At 50.0% G+C, this 18729-nt stretch overlaps 1 protein-coding gene across 1 annotated transcript in view; it reads right to left on the bottom strand.

The window, feature by feature from the left end:
- USP31 (ubiquitin specific peptidase 31) overlaps nucleotides 1-18729 on the bottom strand; it is a 40762-nt gene that overhangs the window by 9077 nt on the left and 12956 nt on the right. Inside the window, exons 2-8 of the mRNA XM_063315038.1 lie at nucleotides 8962-9102; nucleotides 8562-8638; nucleotides 7901-7993; nucleotides 7558-7693; nucleotides 2943-3087; nucleotides 2441-2624; nucleotides 272-383 (exon numbers count right to left, since the gene is read on the bottom strand). Coding sequence (XP_063171108.1) covers nucleotides 272-383; nucleotides 2441-2624; nucleotides 2943-3087; nucleotides 7558-7693; nucleotides 7901-7993; nucleotides 8562-8638; nucleotides 8962-9102 — 888 coding nt within the window. The remainder of the gene's footprint in view (nucleotides 1-271; nucleotides 384-2440; nucleotides 2625-2942; nucleotides 3088-7557; nucleotides 7694-7900; nucleotides 7994-8561; nucleotides 8639-8961; nucleotides 9103-18729) is intronic.

The following is an 18729-nucleotide window of genomic DNA, read 5'->3' as shown; positions in this document are numbered from 1 at the left end:
AAAAATAAGGGCAGAATCAGAATGAAGGAATGAAGGAAGGAAGGAAGGAAGGAAGGAAGGAAGAAAGGAAGAAAGGAAGAAAGGAAGAAAGAAAGAAAGAAAGAAAAAGAAAGAAAGAAAGAAAGGAAGGAAGAAAGGAAGAAAGGAAGAAAGGAAGAAAGGAAGAAATGTTTTAACGATGCCAACTAAAAACGTAAGCATTTAATGACAACGAAGCCGGAGCTCCCTCCTTGCTCCAAGCACGTGGGCCGAAGGGGAGGAGGCTCGGTACCTGAATGCATGCGGAGGAGCGCAGAAAATACTGCATCTTCTCCAAGATCTCCTTCTGCAGAAGGTCCCAAGGGATGGTCTTCTCCAAATGCAGCACAAAGGGTTGGCCAAACCTGAGAAGTGAGCAGAGCAAAGAGAAAAAACATGGCAGAGCCCACCCAGCAATTTGGCTCCCAGTGACGGGGCTTGTGTGTGTGTGTAATCAGACACCTCAAGTTTACTGCAAGCCAATTTAAAACATAATCTAGGGAGTATAAAATTAATTAACTCCAAATTCTATGGCACTTACTTCTGGGACTGCACTTCGTTATCTTATCTTATCTTATCTTATCTTATCTTATCTTATCTTATCTTATCTTATCTTATCTTATCTTATCTTTCGATTTGTCACCGCCCATCTCCTCCCACCAGAGGGACTCTGGGCGGTTTACAACAAAGGTAGTCAATTAAAAGGGTAAATATAAAATACAAATACAATATATAAAAATATATATACCATTAATAAATAGATATATAGATAACAGATATCTTCAAGAAGTTTGGCCCACAAAATATCAAAGTTTATAATTTTATTAACTGTATCAACTGCTCTACAATATCTGAATATTCAACCAGGTCCCTCCAAAATAAAAAATATGTATTCGTGTTGTTTAAATGTTATACTTACTAAATGCAAAACTTTATGTGTTCGTATGTTTACTGACTTGTAAAATGATTGAACTCAATATATAGCTTTGGATTTTAAGGGAAGGAACGAACACTGCTAACATTCTGATTTCAGCTCATCTAAAAATGTGTGATTTTATGTTTTTTATCTGCAGACACTAGATTCCCAGAACAAGAATCTAAAATGGTACTTACAATGAGACCTACATGATTGATGATACTAATGCATTTTTATAAAGCATTTTTAGCAATGGAAAGGTGTCCCCCACGCCCAAGAAACAGATCCTAAAGCCCTGGCCACAAATCTCTTCCCTACACCGTTCTTGGATGAAACAGGCCTGTGCCCTCCAGTCTCTGCCAGAGTGACCTCTTCAACCCAAAAGGGGCAGGAGCCACGGACCCCTGTGGGCATCCGCCGTGGTGGATCCCTCGTGCCTGGGACTCCTCCATGCTGGTGCTCCAGACTCCCTTGGGAACCCTCTTCCAGAGGCACAGCACCCGACTGGTGCCCTTATGAGCTCAGGCAACCCATCAAGAAGAGATGCCAATGGTTTATTTCTGGGGTTTTACAAGTGCTCCGGTTAAATATGGCCAGAGAAACATGGACCTCCTGGTTAAACTCTTCTGAGCACACACTGGTCTGTCAATGTACTTTTTAAGTGTCATCCAGAACTGAACATACTCCTCCCTACGTGGCCTGGCCCATTTTGATGCTTCTATTAATGCAACAGACAATATGTTGACTTTTTTTTTAGTGGCTTCGTCCCACTGCTTCTTGGCCACCTCATCTCCATCTGGTTTCAGTACTAAATGCAGGTCCTTCTGCAGAGAATCTTATCTGCCTCCAGATTCCAGCATGCCAAAAGTCTAGAATCTGGATTCTGCCTTTCATGATGAAGGCTTACCCACTGCTGAGCATTTTCAGCACAATTATAAAAAGATGATTCACTTTATAACAGAGGACTCAATCATCATCATCGTCGCCGTCGTCATCTTTATAAGCAGCCCAGCTCCCAGCAACTCTGGGCAGTTCATAAATTGTTAAAAACATTTAAAAAGAAGGAGACAACAACAACCAGATGGCGGAAATGACAAACCCAGATGGGAACAAAGAAAAAGAAAAGGGGCTCTCACTTTCCCTCACCAAAGGCCTGGATGAAGTTCCAGGTCTTCAGAGCCCTTCAAAACACCAGCAGGGTGGGAGCCCTTCAAATCTCAGGGGGAACCTCATTCCAGAGGGCAGGCATTGCGAGAGGGAAGGCACACTTCCAGGGTCCCAACAGGTGGCATTGTTTAATCAAAGATACCCAGAGCACGCCAACCCTGCCAGAACTGATTGGCTAGGCAGACACTATGGGAGTTGGGCAGTCCCTCAAGTAACCAGGCCCTGTGCCATCTTAGAATCACACCAAAGTCAAGAATGTACCACCGGAAATGGCTCCTGCAGAGCTCAGAGCCCATGTCCTGAATGCACGGAGAGCCGGGCCTCCAGGGCTGCACTTACCTCCTTCCCTGCTGCCCACCGCAGGCTCTGTTACACACCAACACTACAATCTTATCGCTCGCAGCAGCAGCTGCCGCCGTTGTCCTGGGACTGCAGCTCTCTAGCCTTGCCTGGGTGTAAGCAGATGACTTGGGGTGGTCAATGCCGTATTTCAAGTGGTTCAGATTACTGTTGACGTGGATTCCTGGGAGACAGCGAAAGGACATTTCAGCAGAGAATGCCCTGACGTCATCCCATCACCACAGCAGCTCCATTTCCCAAATCTGGGCTGAACTGAAAAAGCTTAAGGTAGCTGGAATGGAAGCAGAAGGCCAAGACTTTGCTTCCCTTTGCTTCCCAGAGCCCCAAACTCAAACTTCTCTGGAAAAAAAAAAGCGGCTGAGGAGTCTGGGGGTCATGAGCCAACGCCACAGACCCAAGCCAGAGGGCTCCAGCCCAGCCATTCCAACCCAGAAAAGTGCTTGCCCAGCAGGTGCCAGAGAGATCCTGCCCGTCAACGTACCTCTCTGGCTGAGGATTCCCTCAGGCCAGAAGATCTCCGGGGTCTCAAAGGCGAAGATGCAGTCGCTCTCTTGCACCACGTCGAGGTCGTCCAAGTCAGAGAAAGAGCGATGGAAGCCATCATAATACATCTCGGTGAGCACAATCTGGGAAAGCCCAGAGGACAGCCGTGTCTCTCTCGTGGCATGACCTGGGCCAAGCAGCACGTGCAAGCACTGCTCAGAGCCAAGGGGCACAGCAGGGCCGCAGGGCCTGAGCAGGGGGTCTTCGAGCACCAGGACTCAACGCTGGAGCACCTTGACTAGATCTGCCTGGCCAAACACCTGGCTACTGCCAACTCCGCTCCTCCCTAGAGGCCAACCAGCATTTCAGGAAAAGCCACAAGCAGCACAGCCTTGTGCACTACTGCTCCCCCCCGACTGTGGAGATGGCTGGGGAGAGCTGTTGCCTCTTCTAGGAATTTCATGCTATCCGCATGAACTGTTTTTATCAGTAGTCATCATGACCTAAGAGGACTTGACTGAAAGGAGGCATTGGGAGTGGTTTTATTGGAGTGGTTAGTTAAGTTGGAAGTTCAGATTGCCCCTTGTGATTCTGTCTCCCTGGCCAGGCGTGACAGCTGGGGAAGGCTTTTTTTTTTAATCACTGGGATTGTGTAACTGGGGCCCAGGCAGTCTGGCGAGAGGGACTGGCTTATGGCATGGTACGGCTGGCGGAGGGGGGGATGGGGAGACGTGGCCCGATCAGCCGGCGGTGCGGAGCGCTCAATACTGCAGAAGTGCTTTGGGCATTAAGGAGCCCTCATTGGCCAACTGTAGGTTGTGGGGGTGGGCACGGACCTTGACAGACAGGGGAGTGGGAGGGCTCTGAAGTGATGAGGGCAGGCTGTAACATCTCAGGAGTGACAGGCAGAGGGAGACAGGGTGGGAGACACGGGCAGAGGATTCACAAGGAATGGGCCGGAGGTGTATTGTCCCTGTGGCTCATTCCAGCCCCTCAAACTCACTCCCGGGCCCCCGAGGGCAGACTTTCAAGGCCCTGGGCTGTTGGCTGCTGCTGCTGCTGAACGCCAGGTCCGTACGTAATAGGGCCACTTTCAACCATGATTTGATCATGGATGAGAAAGCTGACCTGGCACATATTACGGAGACCTGGCTAGGAGAAGAGGGGGGAGTTCCCCTGAGTTGTGCCCAGCTGGTTTCCAGGTGTGGCACCAGCCAAGACCCCAGGGTAGGGGCAGTGGGAGGGGATTGTCTGAGAGACTTGGGAGGCATCCAGGGGCACTGTTCCTCAGACTGTCGGGTGCCAGACCCTGTTTATTAAGTTGGGCCCTAAGAGGGATCAGTTGGGACTGCTGCTGCTGTACCAGCTTCCCTGCTGCATAGCAACCTCCCTGCCTGAGCTCCTTGACTCCGTAGCCGGGTTGATGGTGGAGTTCCCCAGGCTTATGGTTTTGGGGGATTTCAACCTGCCTCCCTTGGGGGTGGGGTCTGAGGTAGCTCAGGAGTTCATGGCCACCATGACAGCCACGGGCCTGTCCCAAGTCATCCAGGGCCCAACAAATAATAGTGGTTGTTCGCCTGACCTGGTTTTTCTGTCAGAGCAGTGGCAATGTGTTCTGGAATTGGGGGAGATCCTGGCTTCTCCCCTGTCATGGTCAGATCACTTCCTGGTGAGCCTCCGATTCTCTGGCACCTGTTAGATCAGCCCACCCCCAGCGACTGATGGCCCCGAGTGGGCTTCAGAGGGAGCCTAGGGTTGTTCCAGGACGTCTGCTGCACGGTCCGACCAAAGCCTTGGTGGCTACGTGGAGCGAGAGGGCGGCCATGGCCTTGGATCGGATCACGCCCGAGTGGCCTCTCCGTGCCCACAGCTCCCCGTGGTATACGGAGGAGCTGAGGAGGCGTAAGAGGGCTAAGAGACGCCTGGACCACTGCTGGCTGAAGACGGGGAGCGACGACAATTGAACACGAGCTAGAGCCACCATTAGAGCCTGCCTCATGGCGGTTAGGGTTAGGGTAAGGGCGGCAAAATGCGGTTCTTTCTCCACTCCTACTGCATCTGCAGACTGTCGCCCGGCAGCCCTATTTGGGGTGACCCGGTCCCTCCTCGGAGGGAGTAATACCGGTTTCACCTACAGGGTTGCTGTGAGGAATATGCTGCGCATCTGGAGGATAAAGTCGCTCGCATCCGCTCTACGTCAGATTCCAGCTTTACGGCAGCACCAGTGGAGGTTGTGGGGGCTGAGTCTTGCATGGTTACCTGGGGGGAGTTTGATCCTGTTGCACCTGAGGAAGTGGACAGGGTCCTCGCAGCTGTTAGTTGCAGCTGCACCTCTGTGCTTGATCCGTGTCCCTCCTGGCTGGTCAAGGCTGCCCGGGAGGGGGCACGTGATTGGGTCTGGGTGATGGTTAATAGTTCCTTGAGGGAAGGGGTGGTTCTGTCAGCTCTCAAGGAGGCAGTGATGCGCCCTCTCCTCAAGGGGCCATCACTCGACCCCACCAACTTGGATAATTTTCGTCCAGTCTCCAACCTCCCCTTTCTGGGGAAGGCTGTGGAGAGAGTGGTCGCGTGGCAGCTGCAGAGGACCCTGGATGAAGCGGATTATCTGGACCCTTTTCAGTCAGGGTTCACGCCAGCTTATGGGACTGAGACAGCATTGATTGCGCTCTTAGATGACTTCTGGAGGGAATGGGATGGGGGCAGGGTGACCATTCTCACTTTTCTTGTCCTCTCAGCGGCCTTCGATTCCATCCATCATGGTATCCTCCTGGACTGGCTTCGGGAGTTGGGGGTGGGCAGCATAGTATTGTGCTGGTTCTCCTCCTTCCTCTGGGGTTGGTTCCAGTCAGTATTGATGGGGGGAGAAGTCCAGCCCACGCTCCCTACTTTGTGGGGTGCCTCAGGGCTCAGTTTTCTCCCCTCTCCTATTTAACATCTCCTTGAGGCCGCTGGGCGAGGTGATCCAACAGTTTGGGGTGAGGTATCATCAATATACTGATGATAGGTAAAGGTAAAGGTTTCCCTTGACATTAAATCCAGTCGTGTCCGACTCTAGGGGGCGGTGCTCATCTCCGTTTCAAAGCCAAAGAGCCGGCGTTTGTCCGTAGACACTTCCGTGGTCATGTGGCCGGCATGACTAAACGGAACGCCGTCACCTGCCCGCCAAAGCAGTACCTATTCATCTACTCACATTTGCATGTTTTCGAACTGCTAGGTTGGCAGGAGTTGGGACTAGCAACAGGAGCTCACCCCGTCACGCAGATTCGAACCGCCGACCTTCCGATCGGCAAGCTCAGCAGCTCAGTGGTTTAACCTACAGTGCCACCGCATCCCTATACTGATGATACCCAGCTTTATATCTCCGCCCTGGGCCACCTGAATGATGCCATGGATGTCCTGACCCAATGCCTGGAGGATGTGGGGGCCTGGGGGTCGTGCAACGGGCTTCAGCTCAACCCAAGCAAGACTGAGTGGCTTTGGGTATGTGGGCCTTCTGGTGACGAGGTTTTTCCATTGTTGGTCCTGGATGGGGTGGCATGCCCCAGATGGACCCAGTGCACAATCTGGGGGTCCCCCACGGCTTCTGCTTGACGAGCAGGTGGCAGCCGTGGCTAGGACGGCCTTTGCGCACCTTCAGGTCATGTGTGGACCGAGAGGCTTTGCTCACAGTCACACATGCCCTCGTGACCTCCCGTCTGGATTATTGCAATGCGCTCTACATTGGGGCTGCCCCTGAAGAGCATTTGGAAGCTTCAGGTGGTGTCGGATATTCAACGCATGTAACACCACTGCTACGTGAGCTGCACTGGTTGCCGGTGTGCTTCCTGGTGCAATTCAAGGCGCTGGTTGTCACCTTTAAAGCCCTCCATGGCTTGGGACCCGGTCTGGTAGGTTGGGCATGGTATGGGTCCTGTCAGCCAAGGAATGTCAGTTGTGGGGACTAGAAGGTGTGCCTTCTCTGCCTTAGCGCCTGCCCTCTGGAACATCCTCCCTTCAGAGATCAGGATGGCCCTGACCCTGTTGGCCTTCCGTAACGCCGTGAAGACCTGGTTATGTGCCTGGGCCTGGGGTCCCGTGTGTGTTAAGGGCCCCATTTCTTGGCTATACTAACTTCTATGCATTGTTTACTTGACGACCATATATATTTATTTTGTACTGTTTTTATGTTTGTAAGCCTCCCAGAGTCACTTGTTGAGATGGGCAGCTATAAACATTAAATAAGTAAGTAAGTAAGTAAGTCTCATCCTATAATTAAGCCACCTAAGTTGGTGGCCATGGCCGTATCTTGGATGTGTCCAGAATCCTTCACCCTCCAGCTCCAGACGTTGCTGTAAAGGCATTATGTACGTGGCAGTCTTAATTTCCGTTCCTTTCCTATGGAGGCCCAGTATCAACTTTGCCTGAATACGGGTTCTGCTCTCCTTGGGCCTCTGTCAACTAAAGTAGCAGCTCTCACAGCTGGCTTCCTACACAGACCGTCAGGGGATCCCAGGTGGGTGGAAATGGAACAGAGGCAACCTTGAGTATCTGCTTGTCAATGGAAGGCCCGACAGAAAGGGGAAGAGCAGTCTTGTAGGGAGGACCACCCCAATATCCAGAGCCCCTCCACTTACCTGTCTGGCAGGTATTTTGGTTTCTCTGGCCACAGCTTCCCTCAGCTGGGCCACCGTTCCAGACAAAGGTACAGCCACTCCGATGCGCATGCAGTGGGAGCACTTTCCTCGATAGACCACAGTAACATACAGCGGCCTGCAGAGAGCCAAGCAGGCTGCTGAGGGGCTCCTCCCACACAGGCCTGGTGCAGACAAGAATGGGGCCATTTCTCTGAAGACCACCACGGGGGTGAGGGAAAGCCACCTCTCTCCCACTGGTCCCCCAGAGCTTCTCAAGCCAGGCTGACTCCTTGTTTTACTAACCACCTGTTAGTGTGAACCAATCTTGGTCCTCCAGACTTACCGTGTGTGAGGCAGTGGAATCGGCAGAGAAATGCAGAGGAATGGATCAAAAGTATTGCTCTGCTTCTGGCAATGAGGACATGTCAAGGAGGACCTAGAAACAGGAAAAGCCCACTTTTTGACACAGGACAGTAGCCCCTTACCCAGAGAGGTGATAAGTGGGAACCAGGAGGGAGGTCCTCCCAGTTTCCACCATTACCCGTGGCCAAAGGTTAGATTAATCTCTGACAGTGGAAGGGAAGTAAACACCAAACCAAAAGAGTAACATCAGATCTAATCATTAAAAAATGACGAAGAGAAAGGTCCAAGCTGGCTTCACACTGATGTTTTCCTTTGAACCTGTGGAAGCATCCTTTTCTATACAGGAGCGTCACATCGTGTTAGAGGCATGGACAGGTTGAGCGGTACCTCCACCCCTCAGCTTCTGCTGATAAGAATTAGACCCAAGAGGGAAACCAAGGCCACGATCTGCCTCAGGACCTCAAGGGGAGCCAACCAGCTCACAGGCCCCAGGGCAGAGAGGCTGAAGCAAGGACAGACCAGACCAGACCAGACAGCTCAGCCCAGGAAGCCACCCTACTCTGTCCAAGAAACTGTGTCAATGCTCTTTTCTCAGAGTTCAGGGTGAAGCAAGGTGAGCAGAGAGCAGGAGGGCACCTTACCTGTACTGAGCTTGAAAGAGTTCCTGAACGAAAGTGCTGTTTACTGGAAAGATGGTTCCCTCTTCTTCTAATGGTGGCTGAAAAAAATGTGATTCAGTAAGGCAGGTAAGTGTGGGGACTGTCAGGTATTCAGTAATGTAAGCACCAAGGGCACCCTGAAAACAAAGAGTTTCTGAAAGTTCACAAAAGTAACATCTGATGACATAAAGTAACATAAAATCAAAGGTCTGCCTCCCAATAACCCCATTTTGAGCAGAGACCTTCTGTGATCACAGCAGGACACCTAGGAAGGAATGCAAAGCACATGCTCCCCAAGACAACCCAGGGCAAGGCCACTGGTTGGATTCATCTTCTGGATCCACATCCAGGAGCAAATGGCTTCCAAAACAGAATATTTCACCTTCAGAGGAGGTCTTCCATCGCTGTTCTTCACTAAATTGTGGAGATCTTCATGGACTCTGTCCAGAAGCCAGAGCAGGAACTCCTGTGCATCGTGTTGTGAGGTCCCTCGGAACTGCAGGGCATTTTTGGAAACAATGCTCTGTGGAGAAACAGCCCGGGGGTTAAAGGGAACCAAACCCTGGGAATCCACATCTCACCTGTCCCCGAGGGCCAACTTTCAGGGCTCTTCCCATCAGATCGGGGGAAGCTGAATCCCTGCATGACCAAGTTGCTGTGTGCCCAGAAACCATCAGGCTGCAACCCTGGAAAAGGTTTTCTTACAGCACCCTATACCACCAAGTAGAACCCACCAGTCCAGTTCTCTCTTCCCAAGTTGAAATGTGGAGGGTCTCCATGAGATTGGGATGGGGGCTGCAGGCATGAATGTTTGGGGGGGGTCTGATCCATCCATATGGAATAGCTTATCCTTGGAAATTCAAATGGCACCCGCTCTGATTAACTTTAGGAGGTGACAAAAACAGCTTTTAACATCTAGGACACTATTAAAATTGCAAACACCAGGATTGCCTGACTAAATCACATGCAATTTGTTTCTATTGATTTGTTTTATGCAATACTGTCAATGAACAGAAGTCCTCATGGAGTCAGGGGCAAGGCAACAAGCTCCCTGGGACAATTCGAGCGAGCCGGAGCAGTACAGCCCTATGCCGGACTTGCACCGCTGGCCTCAAAACTGCCCGTCCGGTTATACAGGCCAGGTGGGCCCCACCCTCCACCTTTTTCGTTCCCACCCCCAAGGAGAGCAAAAGGCGGCTGCGCTCCATGGGCGGATGGGTGGCTGCCCTCTCTCCCGGTATAAATTCAGAATGCTTCCCGTTGGCCAAAAGCAGCCAACAAAACAAACCTTCTTCCCCTCAAAGACTTCAGAGCTGGTGCCAGCCCCCCCCCAGCGGCCCCGAGTGGCCAGGACTGCCGGACTGCGACTTCCGGCCACCAAAAAGGGGCCATCAAGGGAGGCAGACTGGGAAAGTTTCCGTCCAATGGTCCCCCAGTTTGTCATCACCAGCAGAGGATACCACTTCTAGGAGAAAGATCTGGCGTGACCAAACCACTGTGGAAGTGGAGAGGCTCCTACCTGCGGTGACGCCCAGGAAGGGGCAGAGAGCGGGAACCGAGCAGCCTGAGGCCTGCCACAAGGTCTGGGGGGGTTCACTGAAGCCAAGAGGGCTCTGGGTGATTGGGTGCCAAAGTCCCACTTTGGGCACAAAGAGCAAGTCCTGCAGCAGACCGGCCCAACCAGGGCTCCTGCAGGCACCGCTGCTGGCCTTCCTCCTCCAGAGCCACACGCAGAGCAGGACAAAGCAGGAGGGGAAGCCTCTTCCAGCTGTGCCCCGGTGACCCTGACACGAATCAGGTCGCCTCAGATTTTCTCCCCAAAACACACGGGGGGAAAAAGGTGTTGGGAAGTCGCCATTCCTCCAACAGCTGGGCTGCCTGCACAGGTCCCAGATGACCCAGGTGGGCACCAGGGTGAGCGTGTTCCCAGGCTCAGCGAAGACCGACTCACGGCCTTGCGCAACAGAGAGCGACTGAAACAAGAGGAACGGCATGCACACAGGACCTGGGTGGGGCGGGGCTCAGATGCTTCAGAACCAGCTTGGTGCCAATGAAGAACACCCCCCTTCTCTTGCCACCGACATTTATTCCCAGGGAACTGCACCCGGGCAGAAGTACTCCCCCCGCCGCCTGTTGTCTGTTTCATTACTATTATAACTTATTTATTAGTAGTGCATTTGCACTAGGAGAGAAGAGAGCATTCATTAATTATGAATCTGTTGCACTAATCCTCTCTAATGCTATGAGGCATTTGGAGCATTAAATAAAATATGTACATTTTAAAAAACTTAAATGCTTCCCCGCCAGCTCTTCTCCAGCCGGGAGAGAAACGGGGCACTCCGTCCCTGCTCCCACCGTGGCGGGCAATGTTTCCATCCATTTTCAACATGGGAAATAAAGGTGCAGTTCTGGGACCAAAGCAGAAGATGATCAAATAAACAAGCAGCAACCAGAAAATGCAGAGAGAGAGAGGCTCAAGAAACCAAAACAAAGGAAAACTGGTATTCCTAAATTATTAAATCTATTTCTTAAACTTAAATAAAACTTTACAAGGACCCTTTCCTTATTCTTATTTCCCAAATGCAAAATAATACCGTCATGAGCAGGATGCAGCACCTGAACAGTGAGGGGTCTTCTTGACTTTTGGCTTTAAGCCTGACTCTGAACGCTCACCACGAGCTGCTCCTGGCTCACTGGCAATGGCCATAGGTCCCCTGTCTGCTTGTACCCAAACCCAAAATCACCCGCTCCCACCCATGCCTTTTCCAAGCCTCCCAGCCCATCAGGCTACTGTGTGCTTAGCTGAGTTGGGGGGGGGGGTGTTCTCGTGCATCATCCGAGCACCATCATCAGTCAGCACCAGCGTCAGGGAAGATGGAATTCAGAGGCGCTGAACTAATTGCCTGGGTCAGCTCGGTCACGAGAACAGGGCTTAAGGAGGCAGTTGCCACCTCCTACTGACCACAGAGGAAGCTGGGTTTCTTGAAGGCGCCCACTTCACCAGGTCATCCCAGTTCATCTGCTGTTGACCCACCAGGTCATCTATGTTGTGAAAACTTAGCCACAGAGTAGAAATACACAACAACGCCCATTATCGCAATATAGGATGAAGTTTTCATCATACAAAACCGCAAATAAAGCAAAGATGGGGGTGGAGGGAGGCAGGAGTCTGGAGAGAAGGGTCTGATGATGAAGGCAGAGAATCTGCATTTAGCCCAGGAACAGCCTGCATGATACACAAACTGTGGTGTGCCAATGCAGGGAGCGCTGTCTCCTGTTACAAGCAGGCAAAGCTAATACACCACAGGCAGGCATTCTGGTTTGCACCCGGCAGAGCAGGCCAGAGAATGGGGCTAGCGTTAAACATCCCCAGCGCAGTACGCCTGGAGCCCTGCGGTTTGTCAGATGAGCCTTTGTTGATCCTCATGGGAACAACATAGACAGTCCCGCTCTCGAGGTGCAAACAGCACCTTCCTCTCTAAAGACTGCACACTTCGAAATTAAACTTTCCTGGATGTTGCCTTTTAAGCTGCAGCGCAATGGCTGACCTCTTGCTTTTGAAATTAGAAGACCCAGCTGATTCTCAGATCTGTCTCCACATTTAGACCAAACACACAAGTTGTTTGGAAAACAAAAAAGAACCTAGACCATTTTTAGATCAACAAAATTGGAGACCGTTCTGGGTAAAAATAAAAGCCATCCAAAGACAAGGTGGATGGTTTTATTGAGAAGTAACAAGGTGGTCACCCCAGAGAAAAAACTCCAGTCTCTGAGTAGCATAAATCCTCTAAACCAGTTCCATTTCTGAATAATTACTGTATATTTAGCACTTTCCAGTCCGTATTTTAACAACCAAGGTCCAAAAATCCCTACAGGGCACCAGACGGAGTGAGAGCTTTTGCCTCTGTATTGGCCCGCTTAACTCTACCACCTTCAAAGACGGGCAGTCCACTCTGCGGTACCAAAGGACCAATTTTTATTACCGCCGGCGCCTTCCAAAGCATGCAGGACAATCTCCACCTGGACCGGTGTTTATAGAAGAGGCCTCCTGTCCGCAATTTAAAGGTGTGCCTGCCTCCTCCCCGACCAGCCTCCGCGCTGCCCTGCCCCTTCCTTGGGCAGAACCCTTGCAAGCCAGCCAAGCAGAACACTTGCCCTGGAGGTGAGCCAAGGATCCAGCCTCAGGCTCCTGGGCGCTCTAAACAGTGCCCCTCAGTGCTGCTCACCTGACGCATCAGCAGTACTTTCAAAAGGGTCAGACACTGAAGAGAAGACTGGAATCTGCCTGGCTCGGAGGATGGCAGTGCCCCAGAGCACCCGAGTAGCACCCCCACAGAACGGCCGAAGCCTTTCAGCACTTCTCACTTTGGACCGCTCTGGCTTCTCCTCTGTGGCTTTGCAGAGCCTGCCATCTTGAGCCACACAAGAGCCCCCAAGAGAAATTGGGGGCGGGGGTGACCTCAGGCCCGGAAGCCAGAACAGCCCACACTTCCCCCCCCTTCTCCCTCCCACTTGCCTCTCCTGCACACAGACATATTTGTTAAGCTTTCACTGGCACGAAATGGCTGCATTGCTGATATAGCTCATGGGAGGGAACCCCCTTCGGCCTTCCTTGCTCCCAGCAAGGCACAAACAGCACCCAACACCAAGATCAGGGCTGCCAGCGATGCCAATCAACACCAGAGGGCCCATCACACCACGCAACCCACCCCTCAGCTTCATCCACGTGTGGCAGGAAAGCTGTGAGAACAAAACCACAACTAGATGCAACCAGAAAAGTCCACCGAAATTCTGAATTGCCTCCAAGTATCTGCAAACTAATCCAGAGACTTCTGATTTGACACCTCAGATTGGCTGAAAGATCTGATGCAAAGATTTAATTTGAAGCAGCAGCGATTCAACTGAATCTCCTTCAGATGAAAGGAAAATTCACACAGTCCTACTGGCTCGTAATGCACATCTGCCAATTTTGACATTTTTATCCACTAATAAAGCTGGAGTTTTCTCGACTGCTGGTTGGGAGGTCTCAAAATAGAGCATCTCGGGAGTGGGGGGAGTAACGACTGTAATTTGGAGTGATTCAGCGGAAGGCAAAGAGTCAGGTTATTATGGGAAATGGAAATGCACCAGGGCAGTTGCTGCTCCCAGGCTGCAACCCAATTCAAGGAGCCACAGAAGGCGAGGATTTGAAATCGAGTGGAAAGGGGAGCAAGTCCATCCTTTTCTTCTGCAATAAAGCATCTTCCTTATCCTTTGTCCTCTGGGTACAGCAACTGGTCTGATACTGTGAACTTACATAAAAGCTTTCTATTACACAACAGTTTTTAAAATCATTTTGGGGTACTTAAGGTGAGATGTCATTGTTGTTCATTCGTTTAGTCGCTTCCGACTCTTCGTGACTTCATGGACCAGCCCACGCCAGAGCTTCCTGTTGGTCGTCAACACCCCCAGCTCCCCCAGGGACGAGTCCGTCACCCCTAGAATGTCATCCATCCATCTTGCCCTTGGTCGGTCCCTCTTCCTTTTGCCTTCCACTCTCCCTAGCATCAGCATCTCCTCCAGGGTGTCCTGTCTTCTCATGATGTGGCCAAAGTATTTCAGTTTGGCCTTTAATATCATTCCCTCAAGTGAGCAGTCTGGCTTTATTTCCTGGAGGATGGACTGGTTTGATCTTCTTGCAGTCCAAGGCACTCTCAGAATTTTCCTCCAACACCACAGTTCAAAAGCATCTATCTTCCTTCTCTCAGCCTTCCTTGTGGTCCAGCTCTCGCAGCCATACGTTACTACTGGGAATACCATTGCTTTAACTATGCGGACCTTTGCTGTCAGTGTGATGTCCCTGCTCTTAACTATTTTATCGAGACTTGTCATTGCTCTCCTCCCAAGGATTAAACGTCTTCTGATTTCCTGACTGCAGTCAGCATCTCCAGTAATCTTCGCACCTAGAAATACAAAGTCTTTCACTGCCTCTACATTTTCTCCCTCTATTTGCCAGTTATCAATCAAGCTGGTTGCCATAATCTTGGTTTTTTTGAGGTTGAGCTGCACGTCGCATGATGTGTTCTGCGTACAAGTTGAATAGGTGGGGTGAGAGTATACAACCCTGCTGCACTCTTTTCCCAATCTTAAACCAGTCCGTTGTTCCGTGGTCTGTTCTTACCGTTGCTACTTGGTCGTTATACAGATTCCTCAGGAGGCAGACAAGATGACTTGGTATCCCCATACCACTAAGAACTTGCCACAATTTGTGATGGTCCACACAGTCAAAGGCTTTAGAATAGTCAATAAAACAGAAATAGATGTTTTTCTGAAACTCCCTGGCTTTTTCCATTATCCAGCAGATATTGGCAATTTGGTCTCTAGTTCCTCTGCCTTTTCTAAACCCAGCTTGTACATCTGGCAATTCTCGCTCCATGAACTGCTGAAGTCTACCTTGCAGGATCTTGAGCATTACCTTACTGGCATGTGAAATGAGTGCCACTGTTCGATAGTTTGAACATTCTTTAGTGTTCCCCTTTTTTGGTATGGGGATATAAGTTGATTTTTTCCAATCGGATGGCCATTGTGTTTTCCAAATTTGCTAGCATATAGTATGCATTACCTTGACAGCATCATCTTGCAAGATTTTGAACAGTTCAGCTGGGATGCCGTTGTCTCCTGCTGCCTTGTTATTAGCAATGCTTCTTAAGGCCCATTCAACCTCACTCTTCAGGATGTCTGGCTCTAGCTCACTGACCACACCGTCAAAGCTATCCCCGATATTTTCATCCTTCCTATACAGGTCTTCCATATATTCTTGCCACCTTTTCTTGATCTCTTCTTCTTCTGTTAGGTCCTTGCCATCTTTGTTTTTGATCATACCCATTTTGGCCTGGAATTTACCTCCGATGTTTCTAATTTTCTGGAAGAGGTCTCTTGTCCTTCCTATTCTATTGTCTTCTTCCGCACATTGCTTGTTTACAAATAATTCCTTATCTCTTCTGGTTAACCTCTGGAATTTTGCATTTAATTGACCATAACTCCCCCTATCACTGTTGCCTTTTGCTTTCCTTCTTTCTTGGGCTACTTCTAGTGTCTCAGCAGACAGCCATTTTGCCTTCTTGGTTTTCTCTTTCTTTGGGATGTATTTTGTGGCTGCCTCCTGAACAATGTTGCGAACTTCTGTCCATAGTTCTTCCAGGACCCTATCTACTAAGTCCAGTCCCTTAAATCTATTCTTCACCTCCACTGCATATTCCTTAGGGATATTAGTGAGCTCATATCTAGCTGATCTGTGGGTCTTCCCTAATCTCTTTAGTCTGATCCTAAATTGTGCAATAAGAAGTTCGTGATCTGAACTACAGTCAGCTCCAGGTCTTGTTTTTACCGACTGTATAGATGTCCGCCACCTTTGGCTACAAAGGATGTAGTCAATCTGATTTCGGTGTTGTCCATCTGGTGAAGTCCATGTATAAAGCCGTCTCTTAGGTTGTTGGAAGAGAGTGTTTGTTATGCACATTGAGTTGTCTTGCAAAATTCTATCAGCCTTTGTCCTGCTTCGTTTTGTTCTCCCAGGCCATGCTTACCTGTAATTCCAGGTGTCATTTGACTGCCCACCTTAGCATTCCAGTCTCCCGTGATGAAAATAACATCTCTTTTAGGCGTGTTGTCCAGTAGGTGCTGCAGATCCTCATAGAACTGCTCTACTTCAGCTTCTTCAGCATCTGTGGTTGGGGCGTATATTTGGATCACTGTGATGTTAGATGGCTTGCCCTGAATTCGAATTGAGATCATTCTATTGTTTTTTGGATTGTATCCAAGCACTGCTTTAGCCACTTTACTATTAATTATGAAGGCTACTCCATTTCTTCTGTGGTCCTCTTGTCCACAGTAGTAGATCTGGTGGTCATTTGATGTGAAGTGGCCCATTCCAGTCCATTTCAGTTCACTGACGCCCAAAATGTCTATCTTTAATCTTGACATCTCACCAATAACCACATCCAATCTGCCCTGGCTCATAGATCTTACATTCCAGGTTCCAATGGTGTGTTGATCCTTAGAACATCGGATTCGCCATTCACCACCAGCACCGTCGGCCGCTAGCCGTCCTTTCGGCTGTGAGCTAGTTGCGTCATCACGTCTGGGGCTAGTTGAACTCATCCTCTGTTCCTCCCCAGTAGCATTTTGACCATCTTCCAACCTGGGGGTCTCATCTTCCGATGGTATACCGACATATCTCTGGTTGTACCGATCCATTTAGTTTTCACGGCAAGAATACTGGGGTGGGTTGCCATTACCTTCCCCAGGGATCGCATTTAGTCTGACCTCTCTGTCATGACCTTCCCATCTTGGGTGGCCCTTTACGGTTTAGCTCACGGCATCATTGAGGTGCTCAAGCTCCAGCACCACAACAAGGTAATGATCCTTTGCTGAAGTAAGGTGAGATAAGAATATAGAAATGATTTTCTAAAGTATTTGGGGAAAAAAGGGAAATACGGCATAATCCATTTCTTTTATTTTTCCAAACTTTCAGAAAAAGTTTTCCAAAGATTTGTTACTTCTAGTAGGGGAATAGCTGAGCATCTGGGAATCTTTCACAGCTTTCCTTAGCTGGGTCTTCATAGTGCAGCCGACAACATCAGAGGAGTGAAGGTGCACCATCTTAGCAGTTTTCCATTCTGGGTGTGTCACTAGAGGGAAGAACAAGGATTCTGGGGGGAAATTGCCACCTAAGGCCCAACATGCTCCCTTCAAAGGTAGGACTTGAACTTCCACAGCTTGCTTTGCTTTCAGTTCTTAAAAGACAAACAGGGCCACCATGGAGGGAATACCCAGGGCATCACTGCCCTTTCCAATTAGTATCTGGCCTGACTTGGTCAGTGGGGTGCATGGTGGATCTGGTTTTCTGTACTGGGCGGGGTGCAGGATCTAGCTGCAGAGGGACTCTCTAGAGCACAGGTCCATTGCCACGGACAAACGTACTTCCAGGGGGGTGGGGGTGGGGAGTAAGACATTGGGAATCAAAGCTTCTGCAAAGATGGATGGCCACAGCTCAGGCCCAGCTCAGAAAGCTCGGGGGTCCACATGGCCCCGACTGTTGTTTTCATCAGAGTAGCTGTAATAGGATAATTACAAACACTGACTGCCCACAAGGTGAGATGCTTCCTTTCTTAAAGAGAGGGTAGGAAGGCCTTTGTAGGTTTCTAAATCCACCTGGCCTCCATTAGACTGAGATTTTTCAGTAGCTGTAGTGGCTGGAGAGAGCAGTACGCACCATATTGGGAGGCAAAAAGGTGTTTCTACAGATTGGCAGCCTACACAAAGGCTGAAACGGCTCTCATTCTCGGTTAAGGCAACAGAGAGGGATTTCTCAGGCTGGCAATGTCTGCCGCCAGCTTCTGAAACCCATTGCCCTGCCCCAACAGAGCAACCTTTCGTACTGGGCTGTGGCATCAAGATAAATATTACCAGCCTAGCTGTGAACCACACAGCATTTGATTTTCAGAGTAAGAAGCTGTTGACATGCCAGCCTAAACAGGATCAGAAACTGTTAAATACCCAGAGCCGCCTCTTATTTCACGGAAACAAAAAAAATGCTCCTCGCCTGCGTTGAGGAAGTACTGAACAACCTTCCTGTAGCAAGTGCTTGATGATGGTCACAATGGCTGGCTGTTTCCCTGGAATGCTGTTTAGCACAGAATGGGCCTTAACAGGAGAATCCCCCCCACCCCCCTCTCTCATTACTCACATTTATTTCACACTTTCAACTGAACCTGCTTCCAAAACCTCAGAGTAACCCTCATGGACTCCTCTCCCTCCCCAACCCCTTGCTGTGGAAGGTATGGCTGACAGTCATCAGCCCCAAAGTCATATAAGGAACATTTGACATGGCCTTGGTATGAACAGGTGCAGAAGGGGAGGCAAGAGAGCCAGTTTAGCCTAGTGGTTAAGACACCGGGCTAGAAACCAGGAGGCTGTGAGTTCTAGTCCCGCCTTAGGCATGAAAGCCGGCTTGGTGACCTTGGGCCAGTCGCTGTCTCTCAGCCCAACTCACCTCACAGGGTTGTTGTTGTGGGGAAAATAGGAGGAGGAAGGAGTATTTGGTATGTTCCCTGCCTTGAGTTATTTATAAAAAGAAGGAAGGAAGGAAGGAAGGAAGGAAGGAAGGAAG

The sequence above is a fragment of the Candoia aspera genome, chromosome 14 (genome assembly GCF_035149785.1).
Source record: "Candoia aspera isolate rCanAsp1 chromosome 14, rCanAsp1.hap2, whole genome shotgun sequence".
Lineage (NCBI taxonomy): Eukaryota > Metazoa > Chordata > Lepidosauria > Squamata > Boidae > Candoia > Candoia aspera.
This window is presented reverse-complemented; position numbering and strand designations above follow the sequence as displayed.